This window comes from Hirundo rustica, chromosome 6, assembly GCF_015227805.2.
Source record: "Hirundo rustica isolate bHirRus1 chromosome 6, bHirRus1.pri.v3, whole genome shotgun sequence".
NCBI lineage: Eukaryota > Metazoa > Chordata > Aves > Passeriformes > Hirundinidae > Hirundo > Hirundo rustica.
The window spans coordinates 55,257,674-55,273,305 of record NC_053455.1 but is presented as its reverse complement, the minus strand read 5'-3'; the positions used below and the strand labels follow the sequence as shown (position 1 = coordinate 55,273,305).

At 36.0% G+C, this 15,632-nt stretch overlaps 1 protein-coding gene across 1 annotated transcript in view; it reads right to left on the bottom strand.

Moving 5' to 3' along the window:
• Positions 1-15,632, bottom strand: part of ELP4 (elongator acetyltransferase complex subunit 4) — a 135,448-nt gene that overhangs the window by 101,637 nt on the left and 18,179 nt on the right. The window contains exons 4-5 of the mRNA XM_040068473.2: positions 7,370-7,498; positions 2,895-3,034 (exon numbers count right to left, since the gene is read on the bottom strand). Of these exons, the coding sequence (XP_039924407.1) occupies positions 2,895-3,034; positions 7,370-7,498 (269 nt within the window). The remainder of the gene's footprint in view (positions 1-2,894; positions 3,035-7,369; positions 7,499-15,632) is intronic.

The window sequence follows — 15,632 nt, the reverse complement described above, 5'->3', positions numbered from 1 at the left end:
TGATGGATTACAGAGATTTTGCAATGCTGGACAGGAAATCAGCAATATGTCGACAGGAGTTTTTTTGGGTATGGCTCTAACCATAGCCTGAGAACCATATGCTTAAGAAATCACTTACTCTTCAGTGGAGCCATTCTAAGCAGCCATGGCTGTGCTCCTCATTCACTGTAACTCAGAGCAAGAGCCCAGGCTCCCAGAAGGACCTTCAGCAAATCCAAAGTAAGATCTAATACAAATTGATGATTTCAACTGGAAGGTGACTATCGTGTGACTACTTCCTTTAAAATCATTGTCTAGTTAACCAAGAGAACAGGATGCTTTACTATCCTATGATATATTGAAGCTAGGTTTGGAAGCCCAAAGCATTCAACTGATTTTCCAAACAGCAGAGACAGCAAAATAGTATCCTTTCCCTCCTCTTTTTAGAAACTTTAAAATGAGATCATGCTGAGAGGACTGGGAGCTTGTTTTCATTTCTTGAGAAAAGAATGCTTCCTTCAGAATTTCATCACATGCAGTGATGGAAAAATGCAGTGCAATTCTGCTCAGCTTCTATAAAAGCATGAACTCATTGAGAGCAGTGAAATAACTGGTAACATTCATACATAATATTGGATTGAAAACATCATGACTAATGTGGATTAAAGAATCATAAATACAGGGAGGAAAAGGACCTCAATAAGTCTGACTGATGTTTATCTAGGTTGCCCTTAGAAATTTTTAGTGATGAAGATTCTACAATAGTCCCAACTTGTGTCTGCAAGGCAACTTCTTGCACAAATCGTTAGAAAAACGGTATTTTCAGCCTGTGTTTCTACCACTACATTTTACTGTGGCCCATGACTGCAGAAGACAGTTACATCCTCTGCCATGTTAGCTTTTAACTCTGCTTTGATTTTTCCAAGAATTTCCATTCTTCTTTTGAAGCTTTATATCAGGAACTGTAATTTTGAAAAATTCTTCCTTCCCATCTTGCCTTAACACTGACCTAATACAACCTTATTATAATAGGGAATCCAAAACCAACTATGTTTGTGGTCAGAAACTACAATAATCAAAGTTAGAAGACAAATGATCCACTGTAAAGAAAGAGACATACACAACTCTCTGTTTCCCACAGATTTGTAAGAGTTTGCTATTCCCAGTGTGGTCTTTATTCCTCCCTGTCCCTTATCACATTATTTTTACACTGCATGACAATGTTTAGAATGGTGGCTGGCTCTTACTTTGGTGCCTGCCTTTACTCCCAACACCACAATTCCTTCATTTCCTCAGTAGAGGCTTCTTGAAGGAGACTGATGTTGAGGTGGCAGGGAGAGGAGATAAGCCTTCCAAAGCCCAGCTTGATTTGATCACATTCCTACCTCATCACTCTCTGCTCTACCAATTTGCCAAGAAAATTACATAAATCTGATTTATCTGTTAGATTTAAACTAAAAAAAGAATAGAACTCACATAGTAAGAATGATGCTTTTTTATCAGGCTAGCACACAAGGACAATATCAGCATTAAACAAGGGTTATAAAATCAATTGCATAAAGTCCATTTCTTATACTATACTGAGGAGTTAATTTGATTTTAATGTAAAATGAACTAATACTTGACAGCCATATAGTGGAATGAGCCACGACATTCACATTAGCTAGAGAAGAGAAAGTGAGTTTAATTGCTCAATAACTGTAACACTTGCAACCTGTCAGACATTTTTGCATCCATCCTCTATTGCTCTGCTACTAAAAATTAGAAATTATAATATTAACATATAAACAAAGTTGGTTCAAATATTTACTACAGAAAAGTTCTCTGCTTTGTCCTAAAAGTGTTTTTTTTACTTTATCACAAGAATTTGCTTCACAAAGCAGTGACATTTGATCATGTAACACAGAACAAATTAGAGAGAGACTTGGCTTTGGCTTTGCTACAGCTCTAAGAAAGGTGGTTAGTACTGCACTTCTTTCATAAATCTGAGGTTTTATATAAGTGCCCTGCAGTGGAAATCAATCCCAATGAATCCCACACTGCCTCCAGGAGCTGGCCCTACACTGGGATCTGTAAAGCTAGGTATTACATAAATTACATAAATTATACTATTATATAAATTCAGTGACTGGGCTGGACAAAGAAATTGCTGGCCCAGCCTTGATGTTTGACTTGACTTGAAGTGTCTCCAAGTAAGATACAATGGACGTGTGTCTACAGGCTAATATGAGTCTTTGCTACTGTCACTCATTTTCTCTCAGTCTTCCTTAATTCACTACTGACAGACATAAACATAATAAGTTATTCATTCTGAGGAGAGTTTGAATAGGAAATGTTTTGTAAGACATAATTAGTGATTGTAATTTTATTCACAGTATATTGTACTTTCCTTAGGTGAAGCTGTAGGATGCAAGAAGTAAAAGCACATCATAAACTAATCCGATCTAGCACTCTAAGCTATGTAGGTCAAGGATGGCCTGTCTCCTAAGCCCTACAAACGAAGACATCCTTTTAAGACTGATAGCCACCTGACAAGCCCATCTCCGAGCTGCTGGGGCACGGTGCTCAGGGAAGATTCTCACACAGACAGGAACAGCTCTCCCCAGTCTCCACACTCAGCTGTCAGCAGGGCTGGGCTGAACACGCAGCTTTGGCCTAGGCTGTCCTAGTAATGTCTACCTTAATTGTCACTGCCAAGGTGCTCCCTCCCCCAGCTGGGAGCAGAGCTCTGAGCCGTCTCCGTGCCCCTCCAGGCATGTGGCACTGAGTGGGACCCACAGCCGCACTGCTCCTGACCCCCTCCATCACCACGCGTTTTTCACAGCAAGCGCAGACGCAAAATTATCCCTTCCTGCCAATATGCAAGCAAAATCTAAAATCTAAACCCATGACAGAACCATGGTGTCAAAACTTACCATGCTTTCATCTTAGGCTCGAAAGACAATTCTTCATGGAGGTAAAAACTGTGACATTTTACGGATTGACGCAGTTCTGGAGACATTTTTTTAGAAACATCATAATAATGGCCAAACTTTGTATATGTTGTTGGGCTGGTCTGTGGAAACAACAACACTGATTACAGTCTTAAACTATTATCTATCAAAAGAAAGTAATTAACTAGCAATGCACTTCAAACCTCTGTTTTTTCCCCATTCAGCCTAAGTAAAAGTTTCAAGTAGGAAAACATTATATTTACTACTAAGTTTTAGTTCCCCCCATTGTTATATTTGAATGTGAATTTTTCACATAGAGTTCAACCTTTACTATTCCAAGCTGCAGCACCAAAGTGCAGTGAGATAATTAAAAGAATGTATTTTTGCACATGTTCTAGACAGATGAGCACAAATTTGCAAAGGCCAGATCTATGAAATGTGCAGAACATCATGTGTTCCACCTCTTTGATTTTTCAGTCTCTGACAATTATATGGTGCTACAGAAATATTTTCAGCTGACTTGGAAAATGTTTCCCTTTATTTATGAACAGTGAAAAAAACCCAAATCATTGCATCTTCATATAAATGATTTTAATAGAAAAATAGAAAATAGTTTAAAACTATTTTTAATTCCTTGAAAATTGAATAAACAGTAGGTTGAGCATTACATGCAATAACTATGATTTGCCATAATGAAGATACATTTTCCTCAGATCTTAATTTTGGTATGTAAAACACCATAAACCAAATTTAACATATACCTGGGCAGGAATTACACATTTTGAATGTGTTGTGATGGTAAATAGAGGAAATAAATGCATCTGTTTGTTCCACATTAATGGAATTCAGAATAGAACCTGCAACATTATTTGAATTATACATGTAAAGCTACCCCCCCCCCCAATTGTTATAACATATAATATTCAAGTAGATAGTATTTTGCCAAGAATTTATTAAACTGTTAATCTTAATTAGAATGATTTGATTCAGGGTAAATATTTTGAAATTATTTGACTAATAGTTGTTAGGCCTAGTCAGTCATCAGAGAATATCTACAGTAAAAATATTGCAATACTTTTCCTAGAATAGCCAATGAACCCCAAACTTCTAATAAAAGAAATAATTTGGTTTTAATTTAAAAAACCCATGGAACTGCGTATGAATATCTAGTCATTAGAGGCAAACCAGTTTTACTTCAGAAAAAAACATAGAAAAGCATATTCTCTAAATCGGTGTACCAGTTTATTTATTGGTATCTGATTTTTAAAGTAGGCAGTTCAATAAAATATATCATTCCATTCAAAATTCAAATTTTTTTTATTGTAAAATGTAACTTTATTCAAAACAAGGATTCTGAAAGCAATTTAAACAGGGGCTGTTCTTTGGCCTATAATCTATTCTTTATCCGGATTACAGATCAGAATGTTTTCACTGCAATCTCTGCCAGAGCTCATCTTTTTATTGTGTACTTCCAAGCCCCCTTAATGTTTTAGAAAGGCCTTGACTAACTGAACTTTGATCTGATGTCTTCATTGAGAAAAGCTCCAGGTTGCCCATTTCAGATGCAAATCCTTACTGAGGCCCAATAGAGTTTAGTAAAGACGGCAAAAAAGAAGAAACAAGAAGTTTCCAGGATCCTCTTTGAGAATCCCGAGGCACATTGGTGTCCTTAATCCACCCCGCTGCATGGATTAAGGTAGGTGATAACCTCTCTTGGTTCCAAAGAATGAGCACAGCGCCTACAAACTGGGTGGAGCCTGGGATTTGGTGCTAATAAACCCCCATAAAAGCAATAAAAGCTGGGTCCATGTCAGAGGGCCCTGAATGGGCCTCAGCGTCCCGCATTCCCAGGCTTAGCGGGAAGCTCGCCGAAAGCCTACCTGAATCAAGTAAGCATGAATAATCTGCCTTAGCAGAACAGCCAGGCAGAGCGCACGCTGCCATCCCTCCCAAGCCTGAGCTGATAAATTCATTAGCGGGCTGCAGGCTCAGGCCAGCTCTTTCCTGGATTCCCGTTTTGCACAAGGAGAAGTACGCTAAACTGTCAGCGAGCAGAGCGTGCTTTTACGCGACCGTCTGCTGTTAATGTTTCTAATTGCAATACTAATGTGCTAGAAATCTCAGATTTAGGATGAATCAAGGCAGAAAATTGATTTCATGCTGCGACAGTTTATATATTGCCCCAAGAACACAAGCAGTTCATTGAAAAAAAAAAAAAAAAAAAAAAAGGAAAAAACCCACCATCTTGCATTGCTCTCCATGCACGCAAAAGTTTTAATTAAATTCACCTCTAATACAGATCTAAGGAACAAACTGGCAAAGGCACATCAAGCATAACAAGGCCTTTCACTCCGACAGATTTCTTACAAATGTTCTATTTTTTTCTGATGCAAGGTATGTGCAATATGTAGAGAGAAACTGTGACAGCTGTGAAGAGCACTAATATAAATACCATGCCTAAGAACAAAAACAAGGTACCTGGCTAGTCTAAACAGGGTCTAATGAATGGAAAGGCAATATCTGAACTACTTATCAAAATCTATTATTACTCAGAAACAGTAACCAAATTAATCACAAAAAATATAACAAAGACATCTATTACTCAGCATTCTTGCTCTATACAGCCAGACAACAGATAGAAAAGCTTCTGCTATCATGTTTAGTGTTCTAGCTAAAAGCAAAGCTAATTTTTCTCTTTTACAGTTGAAACTATTTGACAATAGTTTTTGAAAATGCACTGGCATATTAGTTCCATCAGTTTGGAAAATATGCCTTGAAATTTTATTCAACATTGTTTTTTACCAGCAAAGGAACATTTAAAGAAGTAATCAAAACCAAAATTGTTCATTAAATTATTGAACTAAATGTACTGTTACAGGTAGCAAGGCAGTATGGGAGTTTTCCTCAATGGAGTATAATCACCAGTCCAATTAATATAGAACAGAATCAAAATTTTATGATAACTGCAATACAAATTATCAAAAAATATCAATTTCAAACCAATTTTTCACCAATTAAAATGTCCTGTTGAATTTTAAGGAAAGATAGTTTAAGACTGATACTTCTATTTGTGTGTTCTAATTTTTGAATAAATTTAACATACACATAAGAACATTGTACTGCAACTATTGAGAATGATCAAGATCCAATTCAAAAAGCAACAAAAACAAGGGAAAGTCCCCCCAAAAGGGGACCATCTTATCCTATCTTGCATAATCGATTTGCAGTAATCAAGGGCACGTACATCACACATTTTCAAGAAATATTCCATTAGCGGAAGAAGTGTTTACTGCTATGAAGTTAAAGATGAGTGCACACTCAACCAAATTTTTAAATAATTTTTCTATTTTGTTAGAACATCAGACCACAACTTGTTAAACAGATGAAATTGTTTTCCTAAGAATGTACAAGGAACTCTGCTAGATTTTAAACCAGACAAATTATTTTGGGGATGGTTCAGAGTGGCACAGCAAGCTCCACAATAATAAAATTGATGAGATTATATGATTACCCTGGAGGTTGTTTGATTTGGCATGTCACCATATATAAGTCTTTTCTGACACAACTATATAGCCATGTCTGCGCAATTTCACAGAAAACCAAACATGCCAAGCCTTGTAAGATCATTTTGTCACATTCCAATTATGTTTTTAAGAATACAACTGAACTTACTAGGCAGGTATGACTACACCTAAACCAGAATTTATAAATGTAGACTAAAATGTATAGGCAAAACCAGGATTTTATTCTGGATAGTCAGAAATGCTGTAATTTTGTTAAAAAGATTGATTGTGCCACTGGATTAAATAAGAAAGTCACCAGCCATGGGAGATTGATTATTCACAAAACACTAACAACTGTAAACTCTGAAAGACTGACCACTGAGCTTGTTTCTTACATTGTCCCTGCACAGTGATTAGTTTCCAGGGACAGTGAAGCTGATATAATCTCAAGTGCTTGCTTTAGTTGTTATGCACATGGATAAGCAGGTCAACAGCTTGCTTCAATACAGTACTTTCACTGCAGACATCTAGTAAGTCGTGTTGATTAAACCTACTTAAGTAATTTGTGTACAACTAAATTCGGGCCAAGTTTGTAAGCAAGCACATTATCCAAACTTTCATTAAAAGCTGTCTCAATTTAATAATACTCAATGAAAAATCCCATGGAACTTAAGGTTTTTTTTTTTGTTTGTTTGTTTTTTTTTTTTTTTTTTTTTTTTTTTTTTTAATTCTATTGTCTGTAATGAGTTTTAGAGCACCTGGAAACTCTCAAATTCCCTTTCTTTTTGTATCACTAGTAACTAAAACATTCAGTGATGTATAATAGTTTTCCCTCAAGAGGCAATCTTGTAACACTGCCCATTAGCAGTTCTGTTGTCTAGATTCTACTGAAAAGCATTTGCTTCTCAAATTCATTTTGAGTGTAAGAGGAAAGAAGTAGGAAACAGCTGTTACCTCCATTTTTGGTAAATTTTGGTAGCGCCATGCTATTTTCATAGAATCCTGAAAATCCTCAGACTTAGCTGCTGCTTCATCTTCCAATTCCTTCCTGTGGGTATCATCAAGCAAAGGGGCTGGGAGTTCCTACAGGTAGAGAGCAAAAGAATGTCAGCTATCAACAGCAGAAATGGCAATTCAGATTTTTATCCACACCCCCCTCCAGCTAGATAATACAGTTATCTGAGTATAATGGGCAGCTGCAAAATCTGTAACAAAGCCTGATTAAAACAACTCTTCTGAAAGACTGGCTCCTACTAATACTGAGCAGGACAAACCCCTTGTAATTATTATTGGAAAAATGAATTATAGAAGTAAAAGAAGGAATGCAGAATGGAAATACCACATTTTATGCCCTACTTTGTCTTGAATAGGACCCATATTCCTTTTTTTGTAATCTTTCGTTAAAGTTTGATCTCCTAAACTACTCCATTTCTGAGAGTGGGCAAGTTTAAGCCTATTTTAATATAAGATCTTTGTTAGCTCCTGTAAAATTTTCAGAATTATCCAACAGACCATCACAGCCTCCAGACACCAACTCAAAGCCAATGTAAAAGGATGGTTTGAATTTTCTCTTCTGCTAACCATTAGGCCTGATACCTACTCATGGTGGATATCCCATGGAAACAAACACAGGAAAGGAAGGGGGGAATGCTGAATTCTGGATTTTAAAAAAGTTTCTAATGTACACTTACTGCCTCTGCAGTGCTGAAAAAGCAAACAAAACACTATGAATTAAGAATTCATGCAATGGGTTTCTACACCTACTGGAGAAACAAAGTGCAATGAAGTTTTCTGACTCAACTTTATCACGTCCATCCCTGTAAGCTGGGGGACACAGAATCTCTGTCTGCTTAAAACAGAACAAGAGTAAGGTGGAAACTGTGTTCTCATTGAGCAAAGACTCTTGAGGAAGAACTGTGATATGCCTCCAGGGTTAAACTCACACAGAGCTAGCCAGTATCTCTGTTCCAATGCTTTGGGTGTGGAGACATATAAAAACCAAGTTGAAAACTTCAGAAGAATCTCAATTGAAGGATGGGACACACATCAAACACTGCATACAGGCAAGGCTCATGCTGACCATAAACACCCACATGACATTCATGGCTTTGTGTGGGTAGACATGGTACAAACAGAAATGAGACAATGCAGGTTTTAACACATCCATTTGGGGTTTAGTGTTACACTTATTTAATATTAAAGAACACAGGAGAGAAAACTTGCACATAGTTCTATACATAACCTTACAAACAATACGTGCTACTTTGTTTCTTTTGCATAAATTAACATAGCATCTATAATTATTGAAAAAAAAAGGTATTTGAGACAGTTGCCTCTGTCTTTTTCAGAGGTAAGTAACAGCACTCTCTGAGGTACCAGGCAATGGAAATTATGAAAACTTTTATAAACTTTCTAACTTAATAAAGTTGCAGAAATAGAACAACTGTATCTACGTGTTTCAGCAGCTCAGCAAAAGACACAGAACACACCTTTGAGCAAGCTATTTTATTTCTTTGTTTTTACAAATGAACTGCAAAAGCCTGGTAAGGACTATTCATGAGAATGATTATGTACAGTTATGTTTTCAGATTTCTTACAGCTTGTTTAAAAAATACACTTGCATACAATTAACTCATTACTATGGTAGTAAAAATTAGGCTTTCTGGGAAGGAAAGCTATACAAAGATGAAAATTTTGATTTAGTATTTACAGTTTTCACTAAATGTACAGATTTATAACAGCGGTTTCAGTAAAAAAGAAAAAAACCAAAAAAACAAACCAACCACCACAACAAAAAACCCCAGGCAAGCTTTCAAATCAAAGATTTCTGAGAGATAGGACAAAATGAAAACAGAACACTGTACACAAAGGTTCTGAGAAACTGGAGCTGACAAGCACCCTGGTGTATTTCACATATATGCAGATACAAATCATTTGCATTTACTTCTAAGAGCATTATACAAAGTATTTTTCTTAAAAAAAAAAAAAAAAAAAAAGTTACTTTGAATTGTTAATTTTATATCTCACCTATCCTCAACAGAGAGATAATCAGTCTTATTTTCCAACTGAAGTGCTATTTTGAAAACACATACTGTACAGTTAAACAATTGTGCAGATTTAATTTCCTCGTACAGTTATTCATAGATTTAAACTTCCTATCATAAAAAGGTGTTTCTTTTTCAGTGAAGAGGTGCTGATACTCAATCATCTCAAAATATCCCTCAATTAATAATAATTTTAAAAAAACCCAAACCAAATCAACTTTCATTTTATAAAGCGAGTTTTGCAGAGAAGTAATTTGGAGGCCCAAACAACATTTCCAGATCAACTTGCTCCCGGGTAACTTTTTGTAGTGGTGCATAATCTCTGTTTTTTTCTGAAAACCATCATCTTCCAGAGATCATGAAATCTTGCTTAAACATTTCACCAAACTCCCTGAGCTTGCTCCTGCTTCAGACACTACCGCTGATAGAGGAATTTGCGACCTCACCCTGCTGTAACATCATTGGGCAGCTTTCACATCATCTGCAAAGCCAAAAGGCAGGGAATGGCATACTGTACAATTCTCCTCCCTGGAGGTAAAGAGCAAAACAACAGCAATATTTCTTAAAGCTATTTAATATTTTTCTCCCCTAGAATCACTGCAAATGTTTATCATTTGTGCTGCTGGTTCATTGTATGAATAAATAGGAGACAATAGGGACATAAACTACATAAATTTGTGTATTTTACACATAAATTGTATTTTATGTTGAAGAAGGAGCAGAGGTCAAGACAACAAGGGTGAGAAGTTCTTCAAGTATTATTGATAAAAGTACAAGCTGCTTAAATAACCTCATGTAACACTGAGAAAAAGTTCCTGCCTTCCAGTCAGAGAACAAAACCTTCTTACATGGCCTTCTGTGGCAGGGAGACACTACAAATTCCAGCTGTTGACACCCGAGAAACTCAGTCCAAAACAATCAGAGACAAACACACTATCAGTGTAACACAATTAGGCACTGTAGTGTGTCTTAACTGCTGCTAAGAATGAAGCAGATTAAGAGATCAAGGAAAAATGGTTTCACCTGGAGCTGATAAAACATTTTGGCTGCCAGAGATGAAAATCAATCTAAGTATCCATCTGAAACACGCTTTTTTCTTTTTTTTTTCTTTTTTTTTTTTTTTTTTTTTGCCAATATAGCTTGCTTTATATTTCGAATGCAATAAAGAGTTTTCATTTTGATACAATAAAAAACTACTGACAATAGAAAATTATTTAAATGTGACTAAATTCACACAAAGCACCACAAGAAAGCCACGACTATACCAAGCAATGAGCACATGCATCAGCTTAGGTCTGGTTTACGCTGTCTTGTCCCTTGCTGCCCCCCAGAAAGGACCAGGAGCACTCAAAGAACTCTCTCAGACCAAGAACAACTCTTACATCTCAAGCTGCTTTTCCAAAATGCCTTTACCTAATAAACTACCATGCCCAGCTGAAAAATGTCTCTTAGATGTAGCAAGTTCTTGTTCCTATGCAAGAAGCAAGGGACAGTGAGAGTTAAGCCATTTCTGGGGCTACTACATCTCACAGCCATGCAATTTTTTATACCAACACTCTGTTCTAAAGCAAACATATCTTGAATCGTACTCTTGAATGTGGTGGTTGTGAACTACATGGCCTCTGAGGAGGCTTTGTACATAACAAGTTGCAGTCTGGAGAAGGTGCTCTGCCTTTGGATATTTTGAAGACCAACTGCTTGAGCTCAACCTGTTTTATTAACTTGGTTCAATACATTCCAAGATGTACTTGTGCACAAAGAGGGGGGAAAAAAAAATTTCAATCCTATTCAATGTCAGAGTATATCTATAATTTCTTCATATTCTATTTAAAGAATAATAAGAAGAGCTAATAAAGATTGTTTAACTCCAGATTTGCAACTTTATCACTGTTATTCCAGCTTCAGCTACCCTCAATTCCATTTACACCAAACAGTGTAAGAGAGAGGCAGAACATGCAGGTGCTGTTTGAAGGTATGTCTGCGTTCACTAGAAACCAACCTGCCTTCATCAGCCTGCCTGAAGACTCAACAGAATATGTAGATGGTCACTGCTTTTCCTTAGGATATACTGATTCATGTATCTCAGTCCTTAATTAAAAAAACCCAAACCAAACAAACAAACAGAACCCCAAACAAACCCACCCACAAAAAAACCATAAACCCCAAACCTTTTAAATGAAAATTTTGTATAAGCACATTTGGAAAGGGAGAGAATTTAAAATTGTGTAGTAGGCATGGAACTGGGGAGAAATACAGCCACAGAAACATTATATAAACTTGGTTTATGGGCAATACTGAAAATGCTGAAATGATCCATATATTTCTTCTTTTCTTCATATCTGCTTTTATTCTTAACAATAACTAGAAATGGAATAAAAGGCTTACCCATCTCCTGATGCAGGTAATTAAAAGCTATTCTTTCTTTCAAGAAAGTAACTGTTTCCAAACCTGACCATGCCTGAGTGACACAGAGCACTTCAGTGTGAGTCTCCAGATATTACACAGCTATATCCTCACAAAAAAAGGCTGGATGGTTGGATCTATACTTCACAAGTCCTCAGCATCATGAAAGGCTTCATTACTTTCCAAGAATTACATGATTTAGGATTTCATAAATTTATGTTCTTAGAATCAAAATAAAAATTTCAGAAGAACACAGTACTACCAAAATATGTAGAATTTATTTACAAAACTTCACCCAGAATTTAGAAATAAAGGTGTTGTTTAAACAATGGACCAAGAAAAGAAGAGTTGGGCTCTTATCTCTCCATTATCTCTTATCTCTCTCATCTCTGACCATTATCTCTCTATTTAATCTATTTTTGCTGAAAAATATCTCAGCTTCCACATCATAGAGTTTGAAAAGCTTTGGGACTGACAATTTTGTGGCATCAGCGTGTCAACTTCTGAGAACTGTTATATTCTCCCAGGCTAAAAAAAGACAAATCTTTCATAAGGTATATAAAAAAACAAAGCATGTAGCAGCGCATTAGTTAAAATAAAAAAAACCCAAAAACATACAGCATTTCTTGGGGTCAACTAAAATACAAGTCTTTGCTATGCAGCACGAACACACAAAAAGGCAGACAAGTGCTAAAGTTATTAAGGCCATCTTGGCTGGAGAGAAGAAAGCTTGTTGCTGTTCTAAAATTTAAAAAAAAAAAAGTTTGGGAGAAAAAAATGGTTTTCTGAAGCAGTCATCGTAAATGACAATGCAATTAAAATAACTTCATTTCCTGCAAACCAAGCTATGAAGGTTTTACTACGAAGATGGAATAATTTATTTCAGTAATAAACCTTTTATCTTTGCAATAAACCAGTGGACGACCTGTATCTGCCAGCAATCCAGGTCCTTCTGTGTTTGCTGCCACATTACTTCGCCTGCCTTGTTTTGGCAGATGCACGAAGCAAAATCAGATTCTAACAGTTTGACCTCTCTCACTTCTTATGTTCTCTAGGGGATAATAAAATCCAAGATACAATCCCACAGCAGTTAATGAAGCTTAACCTCACACCCTCTTAATTACCAATGCATTACACCAACTATAGGCATCATACTCCTCTCTAAGCTATTTTACAATTCTAAAGAAGTACTACTGTGCTATTATTTAGCAACATAATCCAAGCTGTATGTGAAATCCCTCTTATATAAAATCCTTTGATCCTTACGGGTTTCAATAACTGTATAATTAATAGTACTTAAGAATTTAGAACATTATATATTTATGTATCAATAAATACATTTTTCACACAAGTTTATGCAACTATTTTGAAGCGTAGTTATCACAAGTATGATGAAAAATAGGGAATAAAAAAATACCAAGGGAGTACAATTCACTGTATTTAAATAGCTTAAATTCACATGAATTTAAGGCTCTTTTTCATCATGTTAATTTTTAGTATTTACAGGACACCAGATGGTAAGTCAGGAAGGGTAAATATTTTCTTTTCAACAATGTAATATATAAATGTCAGTTCAAAGGGTCCTACTCCCAGAAGAGGGGGAGGATTCTATTTTGATTGCAAATACTTGTGAATACAAGGTGTAATGTTAAAGAACATAAATTAATGGATACAGAATTTTTCTTCTTTCAGCAGCCCTTATACAACAACTTATTTCCACCTCCAGGTAAGGCTGCTCTACAGAAATTTTTCTTTGACATTCAGAAAGACCTAATGGGTGTCAGCCCAGGGTAAATGAGAATTGTGTGAAGAGAAACAGGAAGCAATATTCCTCTGCTTTAGGAAATAAGAAAAGTCAATTGCAAGTACTCTAAGTGGTATATTTTTAATCTATGAGAATATACTCTGTACTTCACATACACAGAAGTAAGCCCTACAGTCAAGTCACAGAACTCTTTTGCTGTAACTCCCTTGCACTCTGGCTGCATTTCACAACATTTAAACCCAGGAATGCCTATCAGACAATCAGACGATTTTTTTTTTTTAAATTTTTCATCTTTTCCTGAATCAGCTGATTAATGTTTGTGACAGATAAATACAGCAGAGAATGAGAAAGTAAAATTACATGAAGGAACCGAGTGTCCTTGTCCCAAACACTGCTGCAGTATATAATGCACTAGCCTAAGCCTAAAGAGAATTAATGGTAACAGCATTATTCATGAAAACCTCAGAGATGGGCACCTGAAGCAACAGTTCATTAACTGAGTGAAGCAACTCTACAAAGTTACCAACTAGGTTTGTTAAACAGATATCTGTGAACATTAAACATAAACGTTTAGGTTTTATCACTTTTATGATACATTTAAAGAGCCGAGTAAGATACGTGCTTGCAAGTTCCGAACTAAGATGATGAAAGGAAATTTCATTAATGAATAAGCAAAGATTGGCAGATAAGAAATTACAAATTTAAGCCAAGCGTTCATTTTCTCTGGTCCTAGAAAATCTTTTCATTAGATTAGTCTGAACTTTTGACAAAGACAAAGCTTTATGCTTTAGAGATTCCAGAGAGGGTACTGTTTAAAAAGATTTAATTCTTCTTAAACAGAAGACATTTTTTTCAAGTGTCTCTTTCACACCTCTACAACTTCTATGTCAAGATTATAACACAGTTCATAATGGAGAAAATTGTACATTACAACATAATATTTGAATTTTAACAATGAAAAATGTAAAACAGATTTACCCAATACGCAGGTAAGAAAAGTAAACAGATAAGCAAGAGCTACACAATACAGAAATTAAATTCTTCAACTCATCTGCCATGCTTAGCCTCAACCCTTCTCTTTGTGCTACCACAAGACTTCAGAAAGAGAGGGAGGTAGTAGGAAAGTTTATTTCTGCTGTAATTGTAATTGGATTTCTGTGCATTAAGTGACACCATTTAACAGCATGCAGCAGCTAAACCACTGCAGCAAGGTCCTGCATTTTGAAAATATAATTAGAAAAAAAGAATAGGAACGTAGCCCTATTTGCACATATATTTTTACCTTTTGAGGTATTATGTTTTTAATCTATGAGCATCTAAAAATGTCAGATGACTGGAAAAACACCTCTAGCCTTGATACACAGCTTCTCTCCCAATACCAGATAGGAGAGATAGCAAATATTTCACTCTTCGAAAATGGACAGCCCTGGCCACCAGCCTGAAAATTTTTTGCAGGTTTGCATTTTTCCTTTTGACAAAACAATGGTTTAGAATCATATCCATGAGAGAAAAATATAAGCATCATGGCTGAATGTACTTTCCTGAACTAAAAAAAGTCCACGTAGACAGCTATGTTTTCTTTCAAGGCATTGTTTGCACACACAATAATACAGTAGCTCTATGGTTTTTATTGTTGTTGTTGTTTTTTAACAGATAATAATAAAATAAAATGGAAATAATAAGAGTTCATTTTGCTAGGTCCTTCCTGCATTCACTTTTTCAGCAGGCAAAGAGCAAAGGAGCAGTCCCTGTTCTTCAGGCCTGCCCAGCTTGTTGAAGGTAGAACTTTTTTAATCTTCTCCAAATTACATACTTAAGCAAAATGCTCTTTAAAATATACTCTAACTTTTGCTTTAGAGATATTTTCAGCTTAGGAACTTTCAAAAATACTGTTATTGGAGGGGTTTTTTATGTTGTCTCCATTGTTTTTTTTTCTTAATAGCCACTACAGTTGCCCACGTGCCCTTCCCAGCTTCATCACCACAGGAAGCTGCATCTTCCCCTT